The sequence below is a fragment of the Eutrigla gurnardus genome, assembly GCF_963514095.1.
Source record: "Eutrigla gurnardus genome assembly, chromosome: 11".
NCBI classification, from domain to species: Eukaryota; Metazoa; Chordata; class Actinopteri; order Perciformes; family Triglidae; genus Eutrigla; species Eutrigla gurnardus.
In genome coordinates, this window is record NC_139925.1 from 15,182,838 (window position 1) to 15,196,626 (window position 13,789).

A 13,789-nucleotide genomic window follows, 5' to 3' on the forward strand; every position below is an offset into this window, starting at 1 on the left:
ATCAAATATAAATACATATAAAACGCAAACGCCAATGAATGCAAGCCTGCCATATAGAGAGACTGTGTGTGTGTGTGTGTGTGTGTGTGTGTGTGTGTGTGTGTGTGTGTGTGTGTGTGTGTGTGTGTGTGTGTTTCCATCTCGCCTTTTTCCAAAGGTAAGCAGTGGAGTCCCCCCGGGTCTGTCTAAATGGTCTCTACTCTCAAACCGGGTTGTCTCGTTTCATCTTAAATCCCCATTAATACACAAATTAGGGATTTGTAGCAAACTCCCCAAACGCACACTTTCACTCTGTGCCTCTATTTCTGGCTAATTAATCGCTGTTTTGATCCAGACAAAGTGTTGTGGTGGGTGTTTTATTGGGAGGGAGGAGGTGGGAGATTACACTGCCTTCTCACATGGCACGTTTGCTTATTAATGTAGTCATTAATGCTGCTAAATGGCTGTGTTCACAATAGAATTAGAGAAAACGAGCATATGCAATGAAATACTGTCTTTTTATGAGACATTATACTGTGACTTTTTATGACTATGACTTTTAACCATGCAATACTTTTTTTTATGAAATACTATGACTTTTAACAATACAATTCTATACTTTTTTTATGAAATACTATGACTTTTTATGAGACATTATACTTCGACTTTTTAGACATTAACTATGCAATTCTATACTTTTATTTTTTCATGACATACTATAACTTTTTATGACATGACTTTTTAATGTCTAATTTTACTATGACTTCTCATTTTTCTATTACATACTATACTGACTTTTTATGACATACTTTGAGTTTTTTATGACATCCTATATGATGACTTTTTATGACTATTTTATGACACACTATACGATGTGTGTTTTATGACTTTTTAATGTAGAATTTTACTGACTTCTTTTTATGACATACTATACTTTGACATTTTATGACTATTTTTATTATATACAATACTTTGACTTTTTAATGACATACTTTACTTAGATTTTTTATGCCATACTATAATTTTACTTTTCTATGACATACTAATACTTTTTACCACATATTATACCATTACTTTTTTACGACATTATGCTATAATTTTTTATGACATAATATACTTTTTTTTAGGAAATACAATAACTTTATGACATACTATAACTTTTAATGACTTTTTAAGACATACTACACTTTGCCCTTTTATGACATATTATACTATGACTTTTTATTTAATAGTTATTAATTCTTCAGTCTTTTTGATATACTTTGACTTTTTGATTCATCATGACATATGCCTCTTTGACTTTTTATGACATACAATACTATGACTACTACTCTTTCTATGACTTCCTATACTATGACCTCTCATGAAATAATATACAATAACATCTTTTGGACATATGATATGATGACTGTTTTATGACACAATAACGTGTGCGCACTAAATACAACACAAAGTTTCAGGCTCAGAATGTTTATTAGCATAAATACTTCTGTACATTCTCAACATCATCATCATCATCATCATCATTTTAACATCATCATCAACCGCATAGTGGACAGAGCATAACATCTAACAGTTATAACACAATATTTAACATTTCAGCTCAGACAACTAATATAAAAAAGAAAGAGACAGACAAAAACATTTGGATTTGGATGAAGGACGGGAGAGGAGGAAGAATCTTTAGGCCTCACGTCTTGTCTGGGCTTTGGCTGCTCTCTCTTTCAGCTTGTCTGCATAAAACTTAAAGGACTCCTGGAAAGAGGAAGAAAGAAGATTTAGCATCAACTAAAAAACAAACAAACAGCAATACATGCTCAACAGCCATATAGTGAAGCTAGAAGGTCTGTGTGTGTGTGTGTGTGTGTGTGTGTGTGTGTGTGTGTGTGTGTGTGTGTGTGTGTGTGTATGTGTGTGTGTGTGTGTGTGTGTGTGTGTGTGTGTGTGTGTGTGTGTGTGTGTGTGAGAGTGAGACATACTACGGCTTTGACATACTATTCTAATATTCTGTGACATCCCACCTACTACAACTTTTTTAATGGCATACTACAGTATTACTTTTAGGACATACTATGGCTTAATGGCATACAGCACACCTGTTTTGTGATACCATGACTTTTTTTGTCGTATGCTGATTTTACTTTGACCTTAATGACAAACCAATCTGACTTTTTATGACATAACATGATTTAAAAAATAAATAAGAATCTCAACAAAATTGCTGATTGTGACATTCTCTTAATCCCTCTTGCGTACCACATAAGAACAAATGTGTTTGTAGAACGCTGCCGTTGTCATGGTGCAGCAACCTCTATATAGATGGAGAGGAGGGAGAACAACGAGGACAAGTGGGTTTCTGTCCGAGTCGTCTTTGTAGAAACTTCTGAACACCATGACTGTTCACCTTTCCCTCTCCTTGCAACTCTTCTGGCTTTCCTTCGCTCACAAAAAAACCCCCAGCAATCACTTAACTAACCTGACATCTAGTGAATAATGCAGCAGCGTCTCTGCCTTCATCCCTCTCATTCTATCTTTGCACTGCAGGTGAGTGATGGGAGAGTAAGAGGTGGGCTTCGTTCTACACCTGCCTCAAGGGTACGGCGCATTAAAGTGCAGGGGCTGAGAAAGCGGTGTGTGTGTGTGTGTGTGTGTGTGTGTGTGTGTGTGTGTCTTCTGCCAAAAATAGAGTTACATCAAGTTACAAAATGTGCAATGTGCTGAAATTCTAAAATAAATAAAAAAACCACTAGAAACAGAGGGCAGCTATTGCAGTGACACCATCTCGCTTACACAATTTATGTACTCTGACCCCCCCGACACACACACACACACACACACACACACACACACACACACACACACACACACACACACACACACACACACACACACACACACACACACACACACACACACACACACACACACACACCCTGTGTATACTGAACTATCCTCTGTCACATTACTATGGCACACACGCACACCAAAGCGCACACACAATGGCACGCATTAGGACGCCAGCCGGACAACTGCCAGCACCAGTTTGGACGCTGCGATGTGGGCAACGGTTTGTGTTTGTACACTGATCTGTTCATAATATGTTGTTCATGTCTCCATGATTGTATCAATATGGATGCATGAGTGTGTGGACTTGTAATCCACTGCGTGGAAGTGTAACGTGGGTTGGGAGATGACTGATTATTACTTTTCGACTTGCAGTGATATCACAACATTTTTATCAGATGAGGTTTAAGCCTTTGTTTAAGCACACAGCTTACAGCACTGAACATCATTGTTTTGCCATATTGTACCATTTAATACTGGACATATCAGAGTAGTATAATATTGATTTAAACTAGAGCTGCGACAATTAGCTTTTAGGTTTATTGATTGGTTTTCTGGCATTTTGCAGACCAAATCACTAATGGGTATTGGGAAACTAATTGAATCAACGCTAAAAACAAAAACAAAAAATTTCAACCGCATCGGCCTTCCACACTATTCTGTAGAGCTGCAAGCAATGCGACATGGAGAGAGAGTCAACTCCTTCTGCTCTCCAAAAGCCTGTTTGAGTCCAAAATAATTGTTGTTTTCATAAAACTGTTTTCATTTACCCACTGTAGGCTAGCTAGGCATCATAATCTGGTAAACATGAATCATTAGTTGGCCAATATGTAGCACTATACAGCATATAAGTGCTCGAGGGAACATCAAAAGTATTTATTGAGATATATGGAGAGAAAGTTCTCTGATTAATCTTTTTGTGTCAATTTCCTTGTGACAATAATCACTACATGTCATACGTAGCAGTTTGAATAATTCACATTTCCCAAGAACATCACGTACAAATACATTCTGTTCAACATCGGCCGGATGAAATCAAATTTGAAACTGATGTGTGTGTGTTTGTGAGACTCACAGGGGGCTCAGTGAAGGGCACCGTCTCTCCTGCATCGCGGTAAAGGACGGCGAGCCGTTTGAGTGACAGCTCATCTATGACTGCTCCCTCCTTCTTGATCTGCTCATGCAAAGTCTTGGCTGATGATAAGTCCTTATCCAGAGCTGCCAGACAAGAGGGGGGGGGAGAAAAAGTAAAGGAATTAAAAATGCTGTCCTAAATTTGAGTTTCACTGCTTTGGAAGACCAGTAAAACGTCAGCGGGCAGAAAAAAATATTTTAGACAATTTGTGGCTTTGGTTCAGTGGGTAGAGTGGGTGACACGTTGGCCTCAAGTCAAAGTGTCCTTGAGTGAATCCATCCTTAATGCATGTAGCAGTATAATATAAGGTTTAAAGATGACCTAAATTGACTGATTTATGATCAAACTAATGTTCTCCCAATCTGAAACCGCATGATTGCCTGTGGTTGTGTGTATCAGAGGCAAGAAGCAAACGTGGAAAGAAGGGTCACTATTAAAAAAGAAAAGAGCAAGTAAAAAAGACAAGAGAAAATAAAAAAAAAAAACCTCAAAGAGAAAAAAAGTAGAGAGACGGATTAGAGAACAGAAGGGCGAGCAGAGCATTGCTAATTGTGTCCGACCAGCTAGCTGATGCTAATTAAAGTCATGTCTGCTCATCTCCGGTGTGAAGAGGTACAAAAGAGGGGAGACGGGAGGGTGAAAAGGAGAAATGATGGGGGACAAGCAAAGACAGACAGGAGTTAAAAAGGTGGAGGCCAAGAAGTGATAGAAAAAGAGAGAGAATAAATGCAGAAAGGGGGGGAAAAAGGCGAGTGGTGGACTGTGTTGCGATTAGCACGCTAGGCTAGCCATGGCAGCTAACTCATTAGAGGACATGTGTTCTTCTACCCATAAATGTACACACTCTTTGACCTGATGCATTGTTAATGCGTCTGCCTGCCTCGCCGCTAGTGTGTGTGTCTCACCGTGACATTTCATCAGGTACGGGTACAGCACCTCCTTCTCTGTGAAGTCTGGGATCAGGCTCAGCAGGGCCTGGATTTTGCCCACCTGCGCACACAAAGACAATGTTGGACAGCACACTGTTATTATTAGTAGCAGGATTCACGGGGAAAAGTAGACAAATTATTCTTTAATTGGGTTTTTACCTGTCCAGGACTCTGAGCCTTCTGAGCCAAGTAGGACACCAGCACGTCCTTCTGTTCAGCCAGGGCATTACAGCGCTACAGCAAGACAAGAGGGACAAAATAAATGCATGATACAACACAAGGGAGGGAAGTCTTCTAGAAGACACTTCAACCTGTGCTCTTTAAATATGGAGAGTACATAAACACACACACTCATTCATATATAACACCCACACACACTCAGGCAAACGGTTTATTATCGATTTAATAACTCCTTGTTCCTTTATGAATTCCAAATGTATACTTCTGTGCAGAGTTATCCTCAGTATATTTTTATTTATTATTTTATTTATTGTATTACGCATAATAATAAAATAATACATTCAATTGCATGTCTGACTGTCAGGCAAATGTGAGATTTGTGATATTTGGCAATATAAATAAAATTGACTTGACGTATCCAGTACTTTTTTACACCTGTAATGAGTGAATATGGCCCAGTATATCAGCATGAAGAAACAACAAACAGTCGAAAGTGTTAATAATCGCTATGCATTATTTCCCATCAGCAACGAGCCGTTTTGACAGGATTGGAAGCGTAATGGCCGCTTTTACAGCAGATTATGTCCCCGTACAAATGTAATGAGTAATTTCAGTGCACGAGACCAAAACAATAAATATACAATTTTAAACAAAATGTAGGAATTATGAAGAAAATCAGACGGACTTCTGAACATTTAACCTGTGCATGACTGCCTATGATGAAGCATAAATTGTATGTCACGCAAGCATACATACAATTTAGTTGTGTGTGTGTGTGCGTGTGTGCGTGTGTGTGTGTGTGTGTGTGTGTGTGTAGGAGATGCATTAACGTTGCTGTGCTCTGAGGGAGTGAATGTATTCTCCTGGCTGAGCAGCAATGAGGTCCGATTACTAGCCAGTCGTAAACTAACGTGTTTCACTCCTTCTGCACCTCTTACAGAATTTAAGGCGAGTGGCTTTTAACAGGACACACACATGCAGGCACACACACACACACACACACACACACACACACACACACACGCACGCACACATACACACACACACACACACACAGACACACACGCACACACAGCAATCTGCCTTCTTTCGGAGTCACCAAGCGGCAGAATGGCTTCGAGTACAATCAGGCAATTAGACCAACACTATGGCACTTCGCTCAACTTTGCTCCGTGCTCTCGCTCACTCTCCCCTCTCTCTCCCCCCCCCCCCCCCTTCGCTACACCGACCACTCCCAAAGGTGACGCCACAACCGTCTGGGTCTCCCGTCTCCCCTGCTCCTCACACATACCGCCTAAAAGCACCAGACGCCCAGGGAAATGTCTCCTCTGCCGCTCCAAACGCACACCGCCTCACTCCGTCACCGTTTCACTTCTTAATGACGAACTTCATCCCTCTCGCTCCCCGCCAGCCCCACCTCCTCCTCTCTTGTCATCATTATTGTCCGCTCGCCTACTTAAAAGCTTTTCAGAGTTTTTGGTCCTGCTTCACTTATGGTGGGGATGGAGGAGTCAGGATGCAAACCTCCAGTGACACTGGAAGAGCAGCTTCGAGAGGGGGATTCAGAAAGATGAAAACAGGCCATGATGAGGTGGAAAAGAAGCACACCGGTTTAGCCTGGGTCACGCCAGCCGAGTCTGAACTTACAAACTTCACACAAGACAAACGGGAGAACACACTTTAGAGGAGGATCCGCAGTGAGCTTTTGTTCCTGGAGTTTTGTTCTTTCTTGTTACACATGTTTTGCACGAGTATTTAAATGTTCAGCATGGTTTCTCATGTTTCAAGTGCATTGCACTTACAACTATTGGCATATGTTCTTTTGCCAGAGCAACACTGCTCATTATTCCTGATTAAAGATCATCTTCATACCAAGAAAGATTCAACAGCAATCGGATTTACCCATTTTTAAGTGATTATTTACTAGATTATTTATATAAAATGTTATATTTTATGGATGTAAGTGTAATGAAGCGCATCTGAATTGCTCTGTAAAGTGGACATACAATAAGGAACCTTCTTCTACAGAACAGGCTTCCATTTAAAAAGCTAAAAAACAACATCCCACTTTACAATCTCTCTCCTTCTGACCAAGTGATCTTCTGAAATCAAACCTGATACCAGACATTTTAAAAATTGTTCTTCTATCTTAGTCTTCCATCTCATAGAAAGGCGAAAAGAAAAAAAAACGAGCCGAGATGCATATCAAGCAAGAAGCATATTATAGCTTTGAAATCATGTAATCCATAGTTTGCCTTTAAATAGTAATGAAGATGAGAGTAGTAAGTAATGTATCTGTTCATTAACATGCATGCTAGTCAGACATCCCTGTTTAAAGATTGAGATGGATAATCAGTGAAGATGTACAGGAAGAATGAGGAGCATGTCACATGTCGCTGTCGGAGCGAGTCCACAGAGTTTTTATTTCTCTGTGTCTTCCGGTTTCCTCTCTGTGGGTCCGATTCAGGAACCTAACTGACCTACTTGATAAATGTAAGATAAAAAGACGAAGCCGGGCCTTTAACTCAACTTTCTACACTCGTCTCTGACTCAAATAACTACAATTTGGAAACACACTAGCTGTTACATTTTACTGTAATATTTCAAACATATATAATGATGTAAATTTACTGACTTTTGGTTGGATATTCAATATATTAACTCAGATTTAGTTCTGTCAGTAGTCCCCTCCTCTGCTAGTCCTAAGGGTTTCATTTAGACATATTTCTGCAGCAAAATTATGTTTTATAAGAATATTTATATCAATTGAATATGCCAAAAGCACAAAACAAATGTATATCAGGCTGGAAATGAGAGCAGCAAACATTGTGTGACAAGATCACGTAACATGAAAAACAGATTCCTTTCGTTCACATTTAAAAAGTGATGAAGCGCAGTAAGTGAGGGCGGTAAGTAACGTATCTGTTCATTAGCGTGCGCTCTCACATGCAACCGGATGACTGAGAGGTGATCACTTAGCAAGTGCGAGTGAACTAATCGCAGAGAGAGAGAGGGAGAGAGGGACAGAGAGAGAGAGAGAGTAGTGTCTTCGTCTTCATTTTTGTGTCTTTCTCTGAGTTGCTTGGTCTCGTTTGCTCCTCCCCGTCCCTCCTCTCGTCTCTCATCCATCTAGCTTGTACATATTCATGTCCCCCGGCTCAATCTAAAGTCATTGAGCTGTACGATATGAACTGTGTTAAATAAGTGAAGCGGTAGGAGGCCAATTTCAGACCACCAGGCTCATTGGTAGAGCGTGGGGAAGCACTTCATGCCATACATGTGAGGCTGGATGAATAACCCAACGCCTCCATCATCACTCGGGTCTGACAACTGGATGAAGGCATCACCAGCTCCCTCGTTAATTTGGGTGGGTTTTTTTTTTTTTTGCAGATTTTAATTACTTTAATGTAATCATTTAAAATGTAGTCAAGAGTGAGACACTCAAGAGTTGGTAAAAAATGCTCCAGATGATTTAAAATGTATTTCAAGTGGTCACAAAAAGTAAAAAAATGTTGTTTTTTAGAGAGCCTTCCTCATGGTGCGCAGATCGAACCTAAATAATGAAGAGTAGAACCAGCACTTGGCCATTTGAATCATTCATTCAGAGCCAACTCTTATCTCCTCTGGTCTTTACACAAAGACAAAATGAGAGTAATACATGCAAGCGTGATAAGAAACAGTCTGAAACCACGTGAAAAACACGGATTCCACTTCATCTTTAAATAGTGATGCAGAAGAGAGCAGCACGTTATGTAACGTTACCCATTTGCATGAACGCTGGTCAATTTCTCTCCAGCATTTATATAAGTGGATGCGACCACAACCAAATGATCATTGAAATAAAGTTCTCACACACACACACACACACACGTACTCACACACACGTACTCACACACACGTACTCACACACACGTACTCACACACACACACACACACACACACACACACACACACACACACACACACACACACACACACACACACACACACACACACACACACACACACACAGGTACTCACAGCCAGCATGAACTTGGCGTCCTCCACTTTGTCCATGTCCAGTAGCTGGAGGAAGAGGTCTGAGGCTGGTCTGTAGCAGGCAAAGTGGTTGGCAAGCCGCTCTGCCATAGCACTCACTGCAACACAGCATGTCAAGTACACCTCCATCAATGATGTCATGATGTGTTTAGGTCTGGATTGCATTATTCTAGTGGTTTTATAATGTGTATTTATATATACATGTATGCATTGTCTTACACTTGTCTAAGGCTTTGTCATTGTCCTCTTCCAGGATCTTCCTGAAGACGAAGGACATGCTGGGGCTTTTGCTGTCTGGACTGGTGAAGATGGCCTCCAACCCCTCCACTGCTGACTCCAGGTCGCCACTGAAGGAGAGGAGAGGGGAAGGGAGAGATTTAGGTTTAGTTAGGTTTGAGTAGATCAAAGCTACACCTGTACATGTGTATTCTTCAAACAGATAAAAGAGATTAAGATTAAGAATGAAATATAGTCAATGACTACATTTTTGTGGTTTAGGTTTGGGAAAGACTGCGTTACATATAATAATAATAATATTATTAATAATAATTTATGAATGCCTATGGGATGTAAATTGTCACATACAACAACGTCTCATATGGCCGTCATTTTTTAAGAAAAACAATACACCAGTAATCAGCCAATCACGATTCATCTCTCAAAGTGTCCTTGGGGGAGGAACATGTGCATACAATATATTATGAGGAAGTGGCCATTAAAGAATAAATAAAACGATCCCGCCGGCTGTTGTCAGACTTTGAAATCTCAGTAATTCCCTATTAATATTATATTGGTTTCATTTTATCACTTCCACTGAGTGCAGACCGACTCTTTCTTCCACTGATGAAATGTTTTTTTTCTGCTGAGGTTGCCACAACCAAACAAAGCGCTACAAATCTAAAACAACTCAATCTGGCAACCCGACCTCGCTCCTAACACTTTGCGCTCGCTCTCCACCGTCAGCAGTCGTAATGAATATTTAACATACAGGGTGTGTGTGCGCGTCTCCGTGTTTGTATATGCGAGAGCAACCAGAGGTGGGGGGAACATATCTACGTTGATTGTTGCGACTGGGACCGTCTGAATAATTCAGCAGGGGGCCCCTCTAAATGTGCCGCTCCGCTTTCCGGGCTCGCTTGCTTTTCCGCCCCGGCTCTTAACCAGTCAGCTTGACTCAGATACAGCGGGGACGCACGTGTCAGAGCCGCTCAGAGCGCAGCTCCCAGAGGTCAGGGTTCAAGCTGACAGGCCTGCGCGGCGATGGCCAATCGGGCGTGAGACTGTCTTGCTATTCTTCACTTCCTGCTGTCCCTCCGAGATGGCAACGGCGACGGCGCCGCCAGAGCCGGGGGAACAGCGCTAATGCGGCAAGTAGCACAATGAAAGTTTGATGCACGGCGCGTTTTATATATTTGTTCTCGGTTGTTTGAGAAGCGACAAAGCAGAAGTGGAGGATGGGCGTTTTCATGACATTAAAAGGAGACGAAGAATAATCCTATTACGCCTGCGCTTCCTATTTGTACTTGACGCCCCGCTCGCCCTGTGAGCTTTTACTTTAAGAGCGTGTCAACATGGGACTTGTCACACACTGATGCTGGTATTGCATTAAATTGTTTATCTCAGCGTGCTGCTCAGTAATGCCAACAGAGTTTTTCACAACAGTACATGACTTCACGCTGGATTGTAAATTGCTTCATAAATTGAAACTACAATGTTTTGCTTATGCAACATGCTGCCGTGTCCATCTACAGTTCAGTTGACTGTATGTGGTTGGTGAGATAAAGGTGATATGATGGCTACGTTCTCAAAAGATTTAGGCAAATATCAGAAAAGTCTGAATGTGACTCACACATGATCAAAATAATGACTTAAAACCCCTTTGTGTAGACTTTTCGGTGAATATAGGGTCTTTCAAATTACTCTGCAGGCCAAGTTTTCACTTGTAGAGAAACTAGAGAATCTCCACGGTTAGAAACGACTGCTTTAAGTGCCTCTTACGCTGAAAACTAGTCATCCATTAATGAATATGTGGAGCGTGCTTACTTCTTTATGTGTGCGAGGGCTGTGTTGTTGACAAACACCATGCTGGACAAGTTGAGGTTCGTGCCGAGGCCCTTCATCAGTGACTCAACTTCCTGGATCCCCGCCACGTCGCCTTGGTTACCCAGGCCCTGAACCAGTCTGGTGATGGCGAGCTGCGAGGGCACGTGGTCCACCTGCAGCATGGACTTCATTTTCTCCAGAGCATCTGTGGAGGAGTGCCAGAGGTGAGTGTGTGTGTATGGAATGAGCCGTGTGTGTGTGTGTGTTTCTTACCTTTGGCCTGGCCCTTCTTGCTGTGTGTGATGATGAGCAGACTGTTGGCGATGTCACTCAGCTGGAAGCCTGGCAAACGAGCCGCAGCCCTGAGAGAGAGACACGTCTCCATTACAGTATCACCTTTGAACTATGCACTTCTAATTTGATTCGATCTGTTGAGAATAACTTTCTTTTTTTAACTTTCTTCTGACGCTTTAACTGTTCTTCAGGTTGTGCTCCCAAAACAACAAAAAAACAAAGACGGTATAGTATATGATTATCCTGACTGGGGTGTAAAATTAAGACATTTACTGTGAAATCTGGTCATGCCAGGTGTATACCAAATTTTTCATAAATGTGAATATTTTGCAATTAAATGAAAAAATACTTTTTCATCAAGTACCTATATTGGGATAAAAGAGTTTGCTCCCTACATCAACCTCAGCTCTACTTTGTGATTAGTGCCAATTGACAAATGTTAGAATGCGAAAGCACCCCACTAAGATGGTGAACATGACAAACGTTATTATACCTCATCATGTCAACATAATCCTCGCCAGCATGGAAGCATGCAAAGCTGCAGACTTTCATATTTGATTGTGTGCGATCATGTAATCCCATGTAGGAGAGGACCATGGTGTGACGTAAAAAGTCCACATCTGTGTTGGGTGAAACTTCTTAATAGGACAGACTGTACACAGCTAATAGAACGTCCAGTATCTCTAACTTTAGAGTTGATACTGTGCTTCACAGCAGAGGACAGTCTGAAGACGGACAAAGAAAAGGGAACGAATGTGATCGACAGTGAGTCTGAGCCTAACCCAGAAAATAATATGGACAAGAAACAGTTGATTACTTCCTTCTGAGCTGCTGCACATGTTTGTTTGCATATCTGTGTGTGGTTTTATGCGGGAGGGTGACACCAGAACGGGCTGAATGCTACAGGTTCGAGGCCTCCAGGAGCCCATCTTCCTCGCGATTCTCGCTCCTTCTATTTGCCGTCCTTTTCAGCCCTCCTCCTTTTCATTTCTTTGCCACTAAAACCTCAATCAAGCTTGCCTCTCGTCTTTAAAAAAAAAAAAGCCTTATTATAGCCCTGCAACCAGATTAATCCTTCCGCTCAATTGAGCATCAGGCCAGCAATCCTTATCGCCTCGGCGACACCAGGCCAAGCGGCATAAGGCAGCTGCTGTGACAGGGTCACGGCGGAGATTGGAGCGGGAACAGGGTCGCCGGCGGATTGCCGTGGAGACCAAGCAGTGGGGAGTGGGGTCAGTATTATTCTTATCGGGTGGGAGGAAATCTCCAGAGGCCGTCTCTCGCTCACCTTTCCCCCCCACACACCCTCTCACTTGCCTTCTCCTTCAAGGGCTATTGTGCTTCAGCCAATGAATCCAACATCCACCCTTTCCCCTCTCTCTCATCATCATCATCACTCTCTCCCAATCCCTTAATCTCACCATAAGCACCCCGCTGCTCAATTCTGTACAGATTACCCCCAAAACACACACACACACACACACACACACATATAATAATAATGCCTATAGAATCTTCATTAACCTCGTTCGTGATTAAATCTTGCCCTCCTCGCCTCCTTCGCTCCTCCTTTCCCGTTTATCTCCTTCCTTTCCTCCTCATTTCCATCTTTCCCCGACTCTCCTCTCAGCTCATTTCACTCCTCATTTAGAGTGCAGATAAACAAAGCTTTTATCCAAGCAGGGATGCCATAAACCAATTCAAACAGCGACTGAAGACGGGTTATCACTTCTATTGCATCACGCTTGTTGAGACACGGGTCTAAAATTGATATGATTATTTCTCATAACATAAAAGAGTGAACCATCTAGAGAGCCAAAAACAGGGAAGAGCCTGATAGTGAAATGGATGTTTTTACAAATTAGTGATTGCGTCTCTTCTTTCAGCGTATCATGTCATTATATTATTTTTATTTTTTTTAAATAAATTGCTTCAGTGCATTTCCTCTGCAGCGAGAAAGTGATATAAAGAAAGGGAGAAAAGGAGATAAAGAAAAAGGAGGAGATTAGATAAAAAGACAAGCAGAGAGGATCAGCACTGCGTTAAGCTCAGATCTCTAATACCTCTGTCTGTCCGTCCATTTGTCTCTAGGCTCGGGCCCCGATATGGGCCCGTAACACAACAACACATGATACTTTACTAATTGAGCGAAGATTGAGGTTTTTTGTGCGATGTCACCAGTTTCCCAGAAAAGCTCAATTAATCTGTACACCCGAGCGTGCATGTGTGTGTGTGTGTGTGTATATTGGGGTTTAGAGAGAACCAGTGTTCATATCCAGCAGGGCTGATTGTGTTCACACACAATCGGTTTATAACCCCGGTGTTTATAGAGGTGGAGTTTTAGCCT

General features: G+C 41.7%; 1 protein-coding gene across 1 annotated transcript in view; it reads right to left on the reverse strand.

The window, feature by feature from the left end:
- Positions 1-1,440: 1,440 nt before the first annotated feature.
- Positions 1,441-13,789, reverse strand: part of lrpprc (leucine-rich pentatricopeptide repeat containing) — a 49,998-nt gene continuing 37,649 nt past the window's right edge. Inside the window, exons 31-38 of the mRNA XM_084021995.1 lie at positions 11,422-11,510; positions 11,149-11,353; positions 9,325-9,452; positions 9,088-9,203; positions 5,047-5,121; positions 4,864-4,948; positions 3,899-4,041; positions 1,441-1,734 (exon numbers count right to left, since the gene is read on the reverse strand). Coding sequence (XP_083878121.1) covers positions 1,663-1,734; positions 3,899-4,041; positions 4,864-4,948; positions 5,047-5,121; positions 9,088-9,203; positions 9,325-9,452; positions 11,149-11,353; positions 11,422-11,510 — 913 coding nt within the window. The 3' untranslated portion in view covers positions 1,441-1,662. The remainder of the gene's footprint in view (positions 1,735-3,898; positions 4,042-4,863; positions 4,949-5,046; positions 5,122-9,087; positions 9,204-9,324; positions 9,453-11,148; positions 11,354-11,421; positions 11,511-13,789) is intronic.